Source organism: Silurus aristotelis (assembly GCF_946808225.1).
Source record: "Silurus aristotelis genome assembly, chromosome: 27".
Taxonomy (NCBI): Eukaryota; Metazoa; Chordata; class Actinopteri; order Siluriformes; family Siluridae; genus Silurus; species Silurus aristotelis.
Genome location: NC_139600.1, coordinates 15,188,076 through 15,203,075, shown reverse-complemented (window position 1 = coordinate 15,203,075; position 15,000 = coordinate 15,188,076). Strand labels below are relative to the sequence as shown.

Below are 15,000 nucleotides of genomic sequence, written 5' to 3'. Positions count from 1 at the left end.
TCAGCTGAGAGGGGCTCGGCGGGGAAAATAAAAGGCGAGAGCAGGATATAGATCGGATCGGAGAAGTCGCTTTCGTTCGTTCCGTTTCGCACAAAGCCTCGATGGCCTTAAACACGCTCGTATGCCTACACACACACACACACACACACACACACACACACACACACAAGTATACACACATCCTCGGTGTGTGTTTCAGCAATACTCGCTGCCAGGGAAGACCAATTTGTGTCTTATACACTTTTTAGAGCTACAAAGAGACGTCATGTTTGAGAGCTTGCTCCCTTTAGGTTGCTGATGAGAAATATACGTTCAGACTGAGCTGAGCTCCGGGAACAGGTCCTGATTTAATCCCTGTTTTACACCACAAATAAAATGTTTGTTTAGCTACAGAAAAGGAAGTAGTCCACTAAATATTATAAGAAGTGACTACACATATAATACACTGCACAAATTTGATCACAAATGCTGAGCTTATAAAACTAGGAGCTACTGACCATATAGACTGTATAAGACTGCAGAAAGAACATCACTTATAATCTTATACTCCAGTGCTCATGTTAGTTCTCACTCTCTAGTGTTCTGTATTGTTGAAAGATTTATGATCAAACTCTTGATGTCACCCAAATGAGGATGGGTTCCCCTTTTGAGTCTGGTTCCTCTCAAGGTTTCTTCCTCATAACATCTAAGGGAGTTTTTCCTTGCCACAGTTGCCACGGCTGCTCATCAGGGATAAATTCACACCGTTCACCTTAACTGTTGATTTCTGTAAAGCTGCTTTGAGACAATGTCTGTTGTAAAAAGCGCTATAGAAATAAACTTGACTTGACTGCGTCTACACATGCTTCTATGTATCTTACTGGTGTTTATACCACAGTGCTGTTCTTATCCCCCGTCATATGTTTATATTAATGCACTAAATCTAATTATTATTTGTTTCTATGGTAACGTCTGATTGTCGTGGACTTTGTACAGGAGACGTTTTAGATAATGGGTAACGAACGCTTTGATGTGGTGGTGCGGTTTCTAAAAACATTTTCTGGCATTGATAGACAGTTTCTTCACAAGTCTCCATCATCACCCCAAGTCAGAATCTGAGATTGTTGTGAGATAAAGTAAGAATTGTAAACAATTGAACACAAACATCGACACCTGGTTTAGCCGCTCCTATAGCTGAGTAGGTCAAGTGTAATTTCACAGGTTGGCCACAAGAGGCATAGCTTACGATTGTAGGTAAGATGAGAACGTATGACTTTTCGTTCGATTGGACAATGGAAATATATGCTCAGTGTGAATAAGTTTCGCCTTTTGCTGCAGCACAAACCTGTGAATTTCTTATGATGTGAATACAAGGAACTAAAAGTAGATCGATACGTCACAGCGTTACCTCTTCAGAAAATGTAACATTTCTTCAGGAGTCTCCATCATGTGGTATTGTTGGTATAATGCTGTGGTATAAGAAGAATAAAACACCACAGCGCAGGGCTCCGTTATAACACTCTGGTAATTAACAGCATTCATCGCCTCTGAAAAACACATACTGATGAAGTGCAGGTCACTGAGTCAGTAAGTGAACTGATCAGGGAGTCGATTAATGAGTAAGTCAGTGAGGCAATCAGAGATTCAGTCATTAAGTAAAGTCAGTCAGTCAGTCAATCAGTGAGTGTGTAAGCCAAAGGAATCATTCAATGAATCAGTCAATGAGTCGACTAATGAGCCAGTAAGTGTGTCAGTTAATGAGTCAGTCAGTGTGTCAGTCACTGAGTCAGTAAGTGTGTCAGTCACTGAGTCAGTCAGTGTGTCAGTCAATGAGTCAGTCAGTGTGTCAGTCACTGAGTTAGTCAATGTGTCAGTCACTGAGTCAGTCAGTGTCAGTCACTGAGTCAGTCAGTGTGTCAGTCACTGAGTCAGTCAGTGTGTCAGTCACTGAGTCATTCAGTGTGTCAGTCACTGAGTCAGTCAATGTGTCAGTCACTGAGTCAGTCAATGTGTCAGTCACTGAGTCAGTCAGTGTCAGTCACTGAGTCAGTCAGTGTGTCAGTCACTGAGTCAGTCAGTGTGTGAGTCACTGAGTCATTCAGTGTGTCAGTCACTGAGTCAGTCAATGTGTCAGTCACTGAGTCAGTCAATGTGTCAGTCACTGAGTCAGTCAGTGTCAGTCACTGAGTCAGTCAGTGTGTCAGTCACTGAGTCAGTCAGTGTGTCAGTCACTGAGTCAGTCAGTGTGTCAGTCACTGAGTCAGTCAGTGTCAGTCACTGAGTCAGTCAGTGTGTCAGTCACTGAGTCAGTAAGTGTGTCAGTCACTGAGTCAGTCAGTGTGTCAGTCACTGAGTCAGTAAGTGTGTCAGTCACTAAGTCAGTCAGTGTGTCAGTCAATGAGTCAGTAAATGTGTCAGTCACTGAGTCAGTAAGTGTGTCAGTCACTGAGTCAGTCAGTGTGTCAGTCACTGAGTCAGTAAGTGAACCGATCAGGGAGTTGATTAGTGAGTAAGTCAGTGTGTCAGTCACTGAGTCAGTAAGTGTGTCAGTCACTGAGTCAGTAAGTGAACCGATCAGGGAGTTGATTAGTGAGTAAGTCAGTGCAGCAGTCAGAGATTCAGTCATGAAGAAAAGTCAGTCAGTCAGTCAGTAAGTGAATGTGTAAGTCTTCGAGTGAGCCAATGAGTCAAATATAATGTTAATTACTGCTAGTCAAAGAGTCAGTCAAACAACAGTGAAAGGACAACAGGATTTCTACACTTCTCATTCGCTTACTCGTAAAGACGTGTAGGAATATTAACGCATGAAATGTGAGATATTTTCAATATTCGAGAAAATCCGTCAAAAAGATGATCAGCCTGATAGATCATTAATTACTGGCAAAGGAACAACAGTGAATAGTGCAGCCAGAGATAGAGGAAGAAGAGTAAGATGAGTAGACATGCAGAATAAGTTGGAGAGAAAGAGATAGAAAGAGAGAGAGAATGAGAAAGATGGATGGATATATGGATGGATGGATGGATGGATGGATGGATGGATGGATGGGGAAACATTACTGTCTGTGAATTGATGTGTTTTGTATTCGGGGCATTAGAGAAGCGGGTTTGGTTTTTTTTATAACCTGAAGCGGTGTGTTTAAGAATGATCACGCTCGTAGGCTGGATTAGCAAACACAACACACTCCCTGTGTGTATCTTTGTGTAGTGTGTGTGTGTGTGTGTGTGTGTGTGTGTGTGTATGTGTTTCAGGGAGGGGATTCTGCAGTGAAGCAATCAGTATGTTAATATGACAGAGTAACTGGATTAGCATGGAAATATTTAACACACACACACACACACACACACACACACACACACACACACACACACACACACATGCATATATATACTGTATATACACACTGAAGTAAGTGTAACAAGGCGCACGCTTCCAACTGCAACTAAACACTCAGTCACACAGCGAGGAATAAACACTGATGTTAAACGCAGACGTTGGTCACAGCTACTGCTTTAATGTGTGTGAAAATAATTCTGCTGAGACTTTCAGGTGTGACAGTTGTGCAAACCCTCTAGATATCATCCTCAAAAAATTGCGAAGCTAGCTAAATAATTTCTGTAGCTACTACAGAAAACAGACTTTCAGTATAAGTGTATCTTATTTATCACCTGGAACGACTAGCTAGCTTTCCGTTTAGCAACTTATGATAACAACACCACCTTAAAATGGGGCTCAAAAGCCTAATTTATTACTAGTGATAAATAGATATTTATAGCTGATGTACTCCTATTGCAAGTCCTCGTTGCAATGCTAACTAGCTAATAGCTGTGAATTAAATAATCTACAATTAGGATTAATCGTGAAATTTCTAATTCTGTAAAACAAAATGTGAAATTTGTTTGCATAGGATTTATCTCAAACAGAGTATATTTATCTCAGCTTGACACAATTTCCATGCCAAAACACATCACAACTTAACATGCCTATTGGAAAAGGTTTATAAATAACCCCAAGTCAAAATCTGGGATTTTTGTGAGAAAAAGTACGAATTGTAGACAATTTAAAACAACAATAATAACCAATTTAACGCTAAAATAGCTGAGTAGGTCAAGTGTCATTTCACAGGTTGGCCACAAGAGGAATAGCTTACGTTTGTAGGTAAGATGAGAATGTATGATTTTTCGTTCGATTGGACGATGGAAATATATGCTAAATGTGAATAAGTTTCGCCTTTTGCTGCTGCCCAAACCTGTGAATTCGTATTATGTGAATACAAGGAACTGAAAGTAGATCGATACGTCACAGCGTTACCTCTTCGGAAAATTGGAGCTGATCGATTGTAGATTTTTATACAAAATATTTTTTAAATTAAAGAAAATCATCAGTAAACACAACACGAGCAGATTGTATATTTTAGCACGGTATACTTGTTATATTGGAATTCTAGTGTGACCTCAAGTCAAAGACAAGCTTACACTCTGAGTGACGGGATGATCGTCACTGATTGCAAAGAAACACAATTCTCAGAAATGTGAGTAAAAAAGCAGCCGAGTTTGACCAACCAGGGTTCTTGTTCAGTGAGAATAGAACTCATACCCTTGTGGTCCGCAATAAATGACACCAGAACGCAACCACAACCAGGCCAGAATGATAAATGTGCCAAAATGGGGCTTAGAAAGAGATTGAACCTGAAAACATTTGATCCTGATACACATTTCTTTACCCCTCAGGGCATGGAGGGGTGAACCAGCTTGGAGGGGTGTTTGTGAACGGCCGGCCGTTGCCCGATGTGGTGAGGCAGAGGATTGTAGAGCTGGCACACCAAGGCGTACGGCCTTGCGACATTTCTCGTCAGCTTCGCGTCAGCCACGGCTGCGTCAGCAAGATCCTGGGCAGGTAAACCTTTATTTACGTTTCATTCAAACCTTATTAACATCTAATACATGTGTAATTACCACTTTTTAACAGCCTGAGGATTATTTTAGAAGTCATGAAAATCCAAGTACAAAGAATTCGATGTATGCAAATGTTAGAAATGACTCAAGGATCGCAAGGAAGTGGAAAAAGTGGTGGACAAGTTGCTAGCGGTTGGGGTGTAACCTGGAAGGTAACTTATCTGTTCATGTTGTGGAAAGGGTTAGGTTTTTGGAAATTAGAAATCACCAAAATTTTTGGTGTAAATCCTGACTGACATTCGGCAAACAAAATATATGCTAAATGTTATTGCAGTTTAGATTTGAATTCAACCTGAATTCACTTCAAAAGGTCTGTAGACTGGCGGTTTGTTGGCTAATCTACCTCTTAGTTGGTTACTAGCAAGTTTGCTAACTCTCACAGGCTTTTATTGGCTGGGTACAATCTTTTAGGTTTTATGTTCTTCTGCGTAATCTTCAGAAAAGCTATAGTAATTTCTGTATTTCTGGATTAACTGTCTCTCTGGTTCATGGTAAAATGATTAGCGCTCATATGATCGCTGGGAAATTCAGCATCGGTTCTTAAAGCGTCGAGTTCACCGGTCGAACGTTTTGTGAGCGTCCTCCCTCCGTTTGGGTGAAAGCAAAACGCTTTTTGCTGGCTGACGACCATCAGAGTAATGCGAACACCAAATTTTCTGTCGGGTTTAGCGCCTTTTTTGGAAAAAAAAACGGCGCAGTGAGGGAACATTTCTCCGGACCTCTGTGCACCGGTGCAGCTGACTCATCAGTTCTTGCTTTTGTGTGACCGAGTTTCAAATAAAATAAAAAAAAACTTCCCCGATCTCGAATTGAAGCGGGTCAAAGCCTTTTTTTTCTCTTCCTCTCTGTCACAAAAAGAAAAGATTCATCACATTGTACATTTGCATCCGAATGAAACGGGTGGCATACATCTGCCGAGGAGGGTGAAGGACAGAGAGAGAGAAAGAGAAAGAGAGAGAGAGAGAGAGAGGTTTAGAATAAAATGATTTATAAAGAATGGGAAGAAGAAAGAAATAACGCAAAGACAGAGACCGAGTGAGCGCAAGAGAGAAAGAAAGAGAGAGCAAGTAAAAGAGAGAGAGCGAGAGCGAGAGCGAGAGAGAGAGAGAGAGAGAGAGAGAGAGAGAGAGCGTTTGAATAGATGAAGGTGTGGGATTAGCGCTAGGGCCTTTAGCAATATCAAAAAATGTGTTTGCCATTGTTCTCCGGCTCTCCGACCCCCCCGAAGCCCCCGGTCCAGCTCAGTCATGCGTTACCACTAGGCCCTGTGTGCGTGTGTTAATTTCCTCCCTGCTCTCCGGCTAACGGGCAGACAACAAGAAAGCCTCAGCGTTTAATAGCGTGTGCACAGAGAGTAGGATGCTAAAATAAATAAGGTGGATGAATATCCATGCCTTCTCGTTAATAGCGGGATTTTCGCAACGCCTATTAAGCTTTGCTGGAGTTTTTTTTCCCTGTATATACTGCAGGGAGAAAGACTACAGGGTCTCCTTGCATTGTGTTTAGAGTTGTGTTTGTGTGTGTGTGTGTGTGTGTGTGTGTGTGTGTGTGTGTGTGTGTGTGTGTTTAGCGTAGCTACAGGAAACATAAAACCAAAGCTAGATATTTTACAAACAAATATAATTTACTGTACCAACCTGCCACAATGGTATTTGCTATTCTACTGAAAAGAAAAGAATAGAATGGAATAGAGATACTATAAACGTATAACTGTAGAGAATAATTTAATACCATAAGGTCATCACATAGCATAGCATATCGCATAGTTTAAAAGTAAACTCAAGCTTAAAAAACAATGAAAATATGTCCCAATAAATCTATTTACTTCTATCGAATTTTCACCCGAGAATGGAAATATTCACTTTTAAACATTGAGCTAGCATAGTTCAATAAAACATAAAGCTAGCATATGTGTAACATTCGATAATACCTAGATTGATTAGCTTGTTTGGTCTTCTCCATACAAGGCTCATGAGAATATGGGTAACAGTAGCAATAAGTTAATCGCAAGTTAATTCCGAACGAACTGTACAATGTGGGCAAGCGTTTGATATTCAAAACCCGAGAGCGTCTTTTAAATGAGCAATCTTAGCTTCGCTAACAATAACGATGAGCAAAAAGCCGGCTGTTAGACGTTGTTCCAGAGAGCCAATGAATATTGACAATTTCTTTCAGCTAACCTGTGAGAAAATTTTCCGAAAACATCTAGCAACTTTGATAGACTCTTCTGCTAAAAAACAATACAGTTTGATAGCATTTGATAGCAACAAAAAAATGCTAGTTAACCTGAGTGATCTAAGCTTTCTCCTTGAAATTAGCCTGCTCGTGTTAGCAAACCGCCATCAGCAGAGGTTGTACACAGAGATAAACTGGAAGCAGCTAACAAACATTGGAGAATATCAAGCTATTGGAGGAAATTTCTAGACAAATGTTTAAAGATTCTCTAAAATAATTAAAATACAGCATAATGGAGAAAACATTCCTATCCTCAAGGTTAGATTAGCTTTTCCAACACTTTCTAGCAACTGGGAATATTCTTCATTTTTTTATTTCACCAGAAGCTACACAAATTTGTGAAGCCATGCCATTCTGAGCTTTAGGAATTTGCAGATTTTTATTATAAATGCAATTTTTAATTGCTACACCACATTTTTTGTTAAATCTAGCCAATTGTTCTGTCAGTTTATCTCAGTACCAAAGTTACCGTGTAGAAATGTCAATTGTTTAACCAGAGGAAACCTCAGGACCTCTGTTTTCCCAGAGAATCATGATACTCCACATACAGAAACCCAACCTGTCCTGACTAATAATATTTCATTTCTTTACACTGATTGTAAAAGTCCATTTTGGAAAAAGGATTTTAAAAGTTTTGTGGGTGAGGGTTAAAATTAGCTTGCTATGATTAGCATGAAATGGCAAACTAAGCTAGTTAGCTATACTGGTTTTGGTAAGTTAGACGTTATATGCACATGAGTGTGTGTGTGTGTGTGTGTGTGTGTGTGTGTGTGTGTGTGTGTGTGTGTGTGTGTGTGTGTGAGAGGTTATTGTCTATGATTAACTTATTATGGTCAAGTAACAGGCAGGTCACGTTTTTTTGACAGGTACTACGAGACAGGGAGCATCAGACCAGGCGTGATCGGAGGATCCAAACCAAAGGTTGCTACACCCAAAGTCGTCGACAAAATCGCTGATTACAAACGCCAAAACCCCACCATGTTTGCCTGGGAGATACGAGACAGGCTACTGGCTGAGAGAGTTTGCGACAACGATAGCGTGCCCAGCGTCAGCTCAATCAACAGGTCAGTGTGTGTGTGTGTGTGTGTGTGTGTGTGTGTGTGTGTGTGTAACAAAAAAACAACAACAAGCGTCAAGGGTTATGTGAACACGAATATGATGGTTTCTCTGCTGCACTACTTATTTATAAAGATTGGTTTGTATACAATTTTGCAATCCACAAGTACCAGTAGCTCTTCCTGGTCCTCACCGGTCCTGATCTTCTGCATGTTCTGCGTCATCCGGACAGAACCACTGGTTTTCGGTTCCGTTTTCGGCACCGAAAAACTTTCCATGAGCTAAAAAGAAAACAAAAAACCCCCAAGATGATGATTAAGAAGAAGAAATGATAGAAAAGAGGTAGAAACAGAGGGGGATGTGACAGCGAGCCACACACATATTCATGAGTCCAGGTTCAACACCATGTGTACGATGACAGAGAAGAAGAGAAAAAGCGACAGAGAGAGAAAAAGAGAGAGAGAGAGGAAAAGGGGGGGTTAAAAAAAAAAGAAAAAGGGGGCTTGTGCTTTGCTTGAGCAATCATGCAGGAAGTGCGAGGCTGTGCTGCCTTGTCAGCCACTTCACACACACACACACACACACACACACACACACACACACACACACACTCACATGATGTCTGTTTCCTCTTTGTCTACTGTTTACTTCAGGATCATTCGCACTAAAGTCCAGCAGCAGCCTGGCCAATCAGGAAGCGTCTCAGCGCATAATTTAGGTAAGACCCATGCACCTCTTTCACAATGTTACTGTACCATGTTACCACAGCTTTAGACTAGCTCTATGCTAGTCGCACAACATTTGCCCCTCCCCCTTCCCTATCTCAACCGTGGAAAATCTTTCCTGATGGAAAATATCGAGAACAAATAAGTAGCTATGAATTGCTAGATTTCGCCAAGCTACCGAATATTACAATAATGTGAAAGCATAAGCAGATGAGTCACTGAAAAAAGAAACCCACACGGACACACAACCAGGTAAAGATGCAAAACCCACAAGCTCGGAGCAGTGTAAAACGCTCCTACGCTCTCTCCTGATTGGCTGATCGGCACCGTGGTCTCGAAATTCCATCGAGGGGACTTCTTTCATGCCTGAAGATGTGTTAGTGAAGTGTTATATCAGTCCTGGTGGACGGCACGTACGAAACATTTGTAACCACAAAACCATAAAAACACAACTAGCAACAACTATGAAGGGATTCCTACATTACCACTATTACAGGGGTCCCCGCCTACCAGGTCGTGACCTGATCCTGTTCTATTTTCTGGAAAAATAGATATCTATAAATATGGGACTGTATGATTTGTTGTTGTTGATATCAGATTTCTACAAACATCTCACAAAAGATTCTTTAGTGGAGGAGTGAAGAAAAGGGAAGTGGATGCTTAGTGGTGAAGGCATTAGACTTTGGATCCGAAGGTCATGAGTTCAAATCCCAGCCACACCAAGCTACCACTCCTGGGCCACTTAGCATTGCCTTGCATCAGTCTAATTGGCCAGTGCGATTTGATTGACAGCTGCATGAAGAAGGGATTTGTAAGAATTCCAGAGAGCGACCTTGATACAGTCTTTGTGTTTATTTATACTCTCCTATGTTTACATTCATAGCTATTGAAAGAACACTCTTATATAAATCCAATTATAAAACGGATCTTATTCATACAATTGAGCAGCTGAGGGTTGTTTAAAAAGTGGCGTCTTGGTGGTGCTGGGATTCAAACTCTCAACCTTATGTTCAGAAGTCAAACATCTTAACATCTGAACTACTATTCAGCACATCATGTAATGAATGAAGAGCATAATAAACATCTCCCAGGAAAGTACAGTGAAATTTGGATGTGGTTCATTAATGATAAATTAATGTATTAACGACTGCTGGTAACGAGGGAAAGTTACATTTAATATACTGGGAACTGTCAGTCAAAATCACACCAGCCAATGAGAGTGAAGCAGTGTTAAGCCCCACCCCCATTTAAGGTTTTAAGCTACAATAGTAAACTCGTTCAGCATGAACGAAAACTCAAACAGTGTTCACAAACCATGTTGTGCAAAAAAGAAAACTCGGAACAAATGCTTTCCTTCCTTCTTGCTGTGTACGTTTGAGAACCTCACACCAAATTCGAAGCTCCGAAACACAATCGGATCAGACGGTAAAAGAGCGACAACGTTCGTCGACTGCAGTTAAACGAAGTTCGAGATCTACTTCCTCCTTCGTCAGTAATCTTCATAATCTCACATCACTGCTTAATCGAAATTAATTTTCGCCCTCGCGCCCCGACTCCAGATCACTCCAGCGATAAATAAACCGCGTTCATCCTCTGACGGAAAATTGAAATTTAGGGATTTCGAATACTGCGTTGCATCTGCGTGAAAGAAAACACACAGAGAGCGAGAAGAATGAGAAAAGAAGATAATTGAAATGATAAATCGAGACGGAACGCGGGGATCTGCATTCATTACGGTCTCCTTCGCGCTTAGCGAAAACGAGCTCGGAGGGGCGAGAAGCGGAGCTTTTATCTCCTCGCAGAGCCATTTGTTTTCTGTCTCACTTTTTTTTTTTTTCGCCCGGGAGTTTGGATTAGCGACGTCTTCTCACCTTTAGTGTCCCCGCGGGGCCACTGTCCTGTCGCTCAAGTTGAACGTCACCTGACAGGAAATGCGATAAGGCCGGGAGAAGGAGCATGGAGGGCTGACAGGGAGGAGCGTTTTAAAAATACCGCTGTTTGGGCGCAGATTTTTTTACACGCTGACAGCTTGTTTTTTTGATTTTTTTTTGTTTTGTTCACAGAACTAGGGCAAGGGGAAAAAAAACCCACACACACTCGGGGTCAAACAGTGCGAGAGCAGAGACAAAACAGCGTAAATAAACAACATGACGGTTCATCGCTAACGTTTTTTAGCGCTGAAACACGATCCCTAGCAAGCGCAGAGTTTTACTCAAATTCCAACAAACACAAACAGTGCAGTCACGTTCAAAGGTGACATTTTAGTGCGATTGAAGTTGTGTGACTTTTCTTGACCATTTTCAGTGTCCACCGTTGCCGTGACCCAGGTCTCTGCGGTGACCAGCGACGCTGCAGGCTCCTCCTACTCCATCAGTGGAATTCTGGGAATTAGCTCGCCGGCTGACGCTAGCAAGAGAAAGAGGGATGAAAGTAAGAACGAGAGTTTTGTTTTGTTTTTTTTCTTTTCATTCTCGCTATACAGAGTGTTTTTGCTCTTTACATTCCAGTACAGTACGGCTAGCACACCAACACGTTTCTGTATCACACACACACACACACACACACACACACACACGTACGGCACAGATGGAAGGAGCTGAACGTTGACAGATGCATCGGGGCAGGGGGATTGGACACCGCTGACACGTCTCAGACAGACATCTCTATCCAGCGGAGACGCCGTGTGCGCACGTGTGCGCGCGTGTGTACGCGTGTGTACGTTTGTGAACGTGTACATTAAAATGCCATCTACGGTCAGACCCCTGCTGCATGTGAAGCGCCGACAGATGCCAAACACACACACACACACACACACACACACACATGGAACTGGAGGTTCAATACTAAAGACGACTTACAAAGACTCAACAATGTCGCTGTTCAAAAACAATTCGAAACAATTAGGAGATCTTCCACATCTTCAAACCAATGTAAAGCAGATCTTCATGTAGCTGCACTTTTGTCATCCTGGAACAGGTTTTGAGACAATAGTTTAAATTAAGGGAAAATGTCAGGCTACAGCAAAGATACAAAGACGTCCTACACAACTGTGTGCCTTTGACTTTGTGGTAACGGTTTGGAGAAGAACCACATACGGGATGGGTGGAAAAGTCCTGGAGTCTCCAATGTCAGTCCGCTGATTGAGAGAAGATATAGTTTGAGATTTTTTTTTCCTTTCAAAACATTGCCCATAAAACTGGAATTGCCTCTAACGTGGAATCCTCGCCAAAACACGCCGACCCCCAACAAATTTTGGTGTTCCTAATTGATCCACACAACAAATCAGAGTCTCGTCGGAGTTTGACGATGTGAAGATTGTAGAATCGTCGCTCTGGTAGCTGATAAGTTGTTAAGAACGAAGGTCAAGTCAAACCGGGACTTCCCGTTTTTTGTTTTTTTTGGTTTTTTTTACCTGTAACCTGTCTTGGTTTGACTTGAACGCCTCCTGGTTGCTCCACCCACTAATAGTAGTTACCATGGCAACCGGTGGAGGTATTCCTAGCACGGGAATTCGCGAGGATGTGGATTACGATGTTTGACGCGATGTTCGTTAATAAACGGAAATCGTAATTCAAATGTGATTATATGAAGAATTCGAAGAAACAATTTATGGCATAGTTTGATTTTTATTGCGATTTTTTTTCACACATCGTAACGCAAATATAAATAAAGATCTAAAATAAGGTCTTTTTCACAGTCTGCTATCAGCTGCGTGCTAGCGATGTGAACTTACTAAACTGCGCACACTGTAACACACACACACACACACACACACACCCACACACACACACACACACACACACACACAAAAACTCATTGATGTATGCACCAATTAGAGCGATGTGTGCCAATGTCATTAAAGCAGCAGTGGAATGGTGATTCTGAGAGAGAGAGGGAGAGAGAGAGAGAGAGAGAGAGAGAGAGAGAGAGAGAGAAATGAATTTGTGTGTTTAATTGACATGGAACTGCAGGTGGTCAGCTCCCTGACTGTGTGTGTGTGTGTGTGTGTGTGTGTGTGTGTGTGTGTGTGTGTGTGTGTGTGTGTGTGTGTGTGTCCTGAGAGCAGCCCACTATGCTTAATGGGCGTATGAGTGTGTATGAAGGTGTGGGTTAATATGGTTTGGATGAACAGTGATATTTCCTGAGTCCTGAGCAATGATGTAGTATTTTGTGTGTGTGTGTGTGTGTGTGTGTGTGTGTGTGTGTGTGTGTGTGTGTGTTCAGTGGTGCAGTATGGTGTGACTTGCAGCTGTTCAGAAATGCTAAAAGAGCCAGTGAAAGGGAGAGACATGAGAGAGGCTTAGAATTTTGTTTGCTTGTGTGTGTGTGTTAATGTGGGTGTGTGTGTGTATGTGTGTGTGGGTGTGGGTGTGTGGGTGTGGGTGTGGGTGGGTGTGTATTTGGGGGGAAAGCCCGTGGTGACCTGGTGACCTCAGTCAGCTAAAAGGGAAGTGGGAAGAAAGGGAGAACTTGACTTGTGAGGCCTCGAGAACAGAGGCATTGTGTCTAAGCATTCAGAGTAAAGAGAGGAGAGGAAGAAGTGAAGTAAAAAATTAGGGAGAACATGGAGACAGAAGGAGAGAGGAGCAGAGGAAGAACATGGAAAAAGAATGAGACAAAGAACATGAAAACTAGAGGTAGAGGGAGAACATGAAAAAAGAAGGAGAGGGAGAAGATAAAGACAGGAGCAGAGGGAGAAGATGAAGACAGGTGGAGAGGCAGAACATGGAAAAAGAAGGAGAGGGAGAAGATAAAGACAGGAGCAGAGGGAGAAGATAAAGACAGGTGGAGAGGCAGAACATGGAAAAAGAGGAAACAGAGAACATGAAGAGGGGAACATGAGAATACATGGAAAAAAGGAGAAGAGGGAGAACATAGAAGAGAGTTGCAGATGGAGTAAATAGGACAAAGTAAGAGAAGAAGAACATGGGAGAAAGTATGAGTGGGAGAATATGAAGACAGGAGGAGTGGGGGAACAATGTAAAGGGGAAAAGAGGGAGAACATGGAAAAAGGAGGAGAGGAAGAACATGGGGGAGAGGAAAGTGGAAAGTGAGAGAGAGGAAAAAATGGAGAACATGGGAGATCTAAGGAGATCAGGAGATTAAGAGAGAACGAGAGACAGAGCGAGAGGTAAAGAGAGGTGAAATGAGAATTGAAGAACATGGTAGAGAAATGGAAGGAATATAGAAAAGGAACAAAAGAGAGAGAGAGAAAAAAGAGAGAACATGAGAATAGAATGTGGGAAAGATGAAAGTTCAGAAGAGGAGAGATGAAATGGTGGGAAAAGGGAAAAAGGCTTAAGATGACTGAACTTTCTCACACACACACACACACACACACACACACACACACACACACACACACACACACACACACACACACACACACACACACATTTTATACTCAACAAACACAAAATTATACTCAGTAATATTCACTGAGGGGAAAATAACCTATCGGCTAATAACCGATACACCAGTCAGAAAACACACAATAAACCTGATGAGCTACATTTTAAAGAGAATATTGGCCCTGTGTGTGTGTGTGTGTGTGTGTGTGTGTGTGTGTGTGTGTGTGTGTGTGGAGAGAAAGAGACAGAAAGAGTCGATCTCATTGTTGCTTTTGTCTCTACTTTCTGAACTGAGGAAGAGCTTTCTCTCAGATCCCACCATGTGTGTATACGTGTGTGTGTGTGTGTGTGTGTGTGTGTGTGTGTGTGTGTGTGTGTGTGTGTGTGTGTGTGGGAGAAAGACAGAGCCCTGCAGCTGAGGTCTTTGTGGCCGGTTACAGAGAGTGATTTCCTATAGCCGTGCCAAAACAAAGAGCCAAAGGAGCAGCGGCGGAGCGTTACACACACCACCACAACTCACTGAATGTCTAATACCTCGGAGGATGTGTGTGTGTGTGTGTGTGTGTGTGTGAGCAGCAAGTATGTACAGCTTTCGAGGACTTAAAGCAGAGTTTTTGTAAGAGCTATGATAAACGTGAAAGTACGGCAGGACGCAGTAAAGTTCACGAGGACAGGAACACGTGAAGAAAGTCAGGACATGA

The 15,000-nt window shown here is 42.1% G+C and overlaps 1 protein-coding gene across 4 annotated transcripts in view; it reads left to right on the top strand.

Moving 5' to 3' along the window:
* The window catches only part of pax5 (paired box 5), a 55,618-nt gene that overhangs the window by 10,022 nt on the left and 30,596 nt on the right, over nt 1-15,000 (top strand). For all 4 annotated transcript variants that reach the window (XM_083532946.1, XM_083532944.1, XM_083532947.1 and 1 more), the window contains exons 2-5: nt 4,708-4,873; nt 8,034-8,231; nt 8,877-8,941; nt 11,253-11,378. In XM_083532946.1, the coding sequence (XP_083389072.1) occupies nt 4,708-4,873; nt 8,034-8,231; nt 8,877-8,941; nt 11,253-11,378 (555 nt within the window). The remainder of the gene's footprint in view (nt 1-4,707; nt 4,874-8,033; nt 8,232-8,876; nt 8,942-11,252; nt 11,379-15,000) is intronic.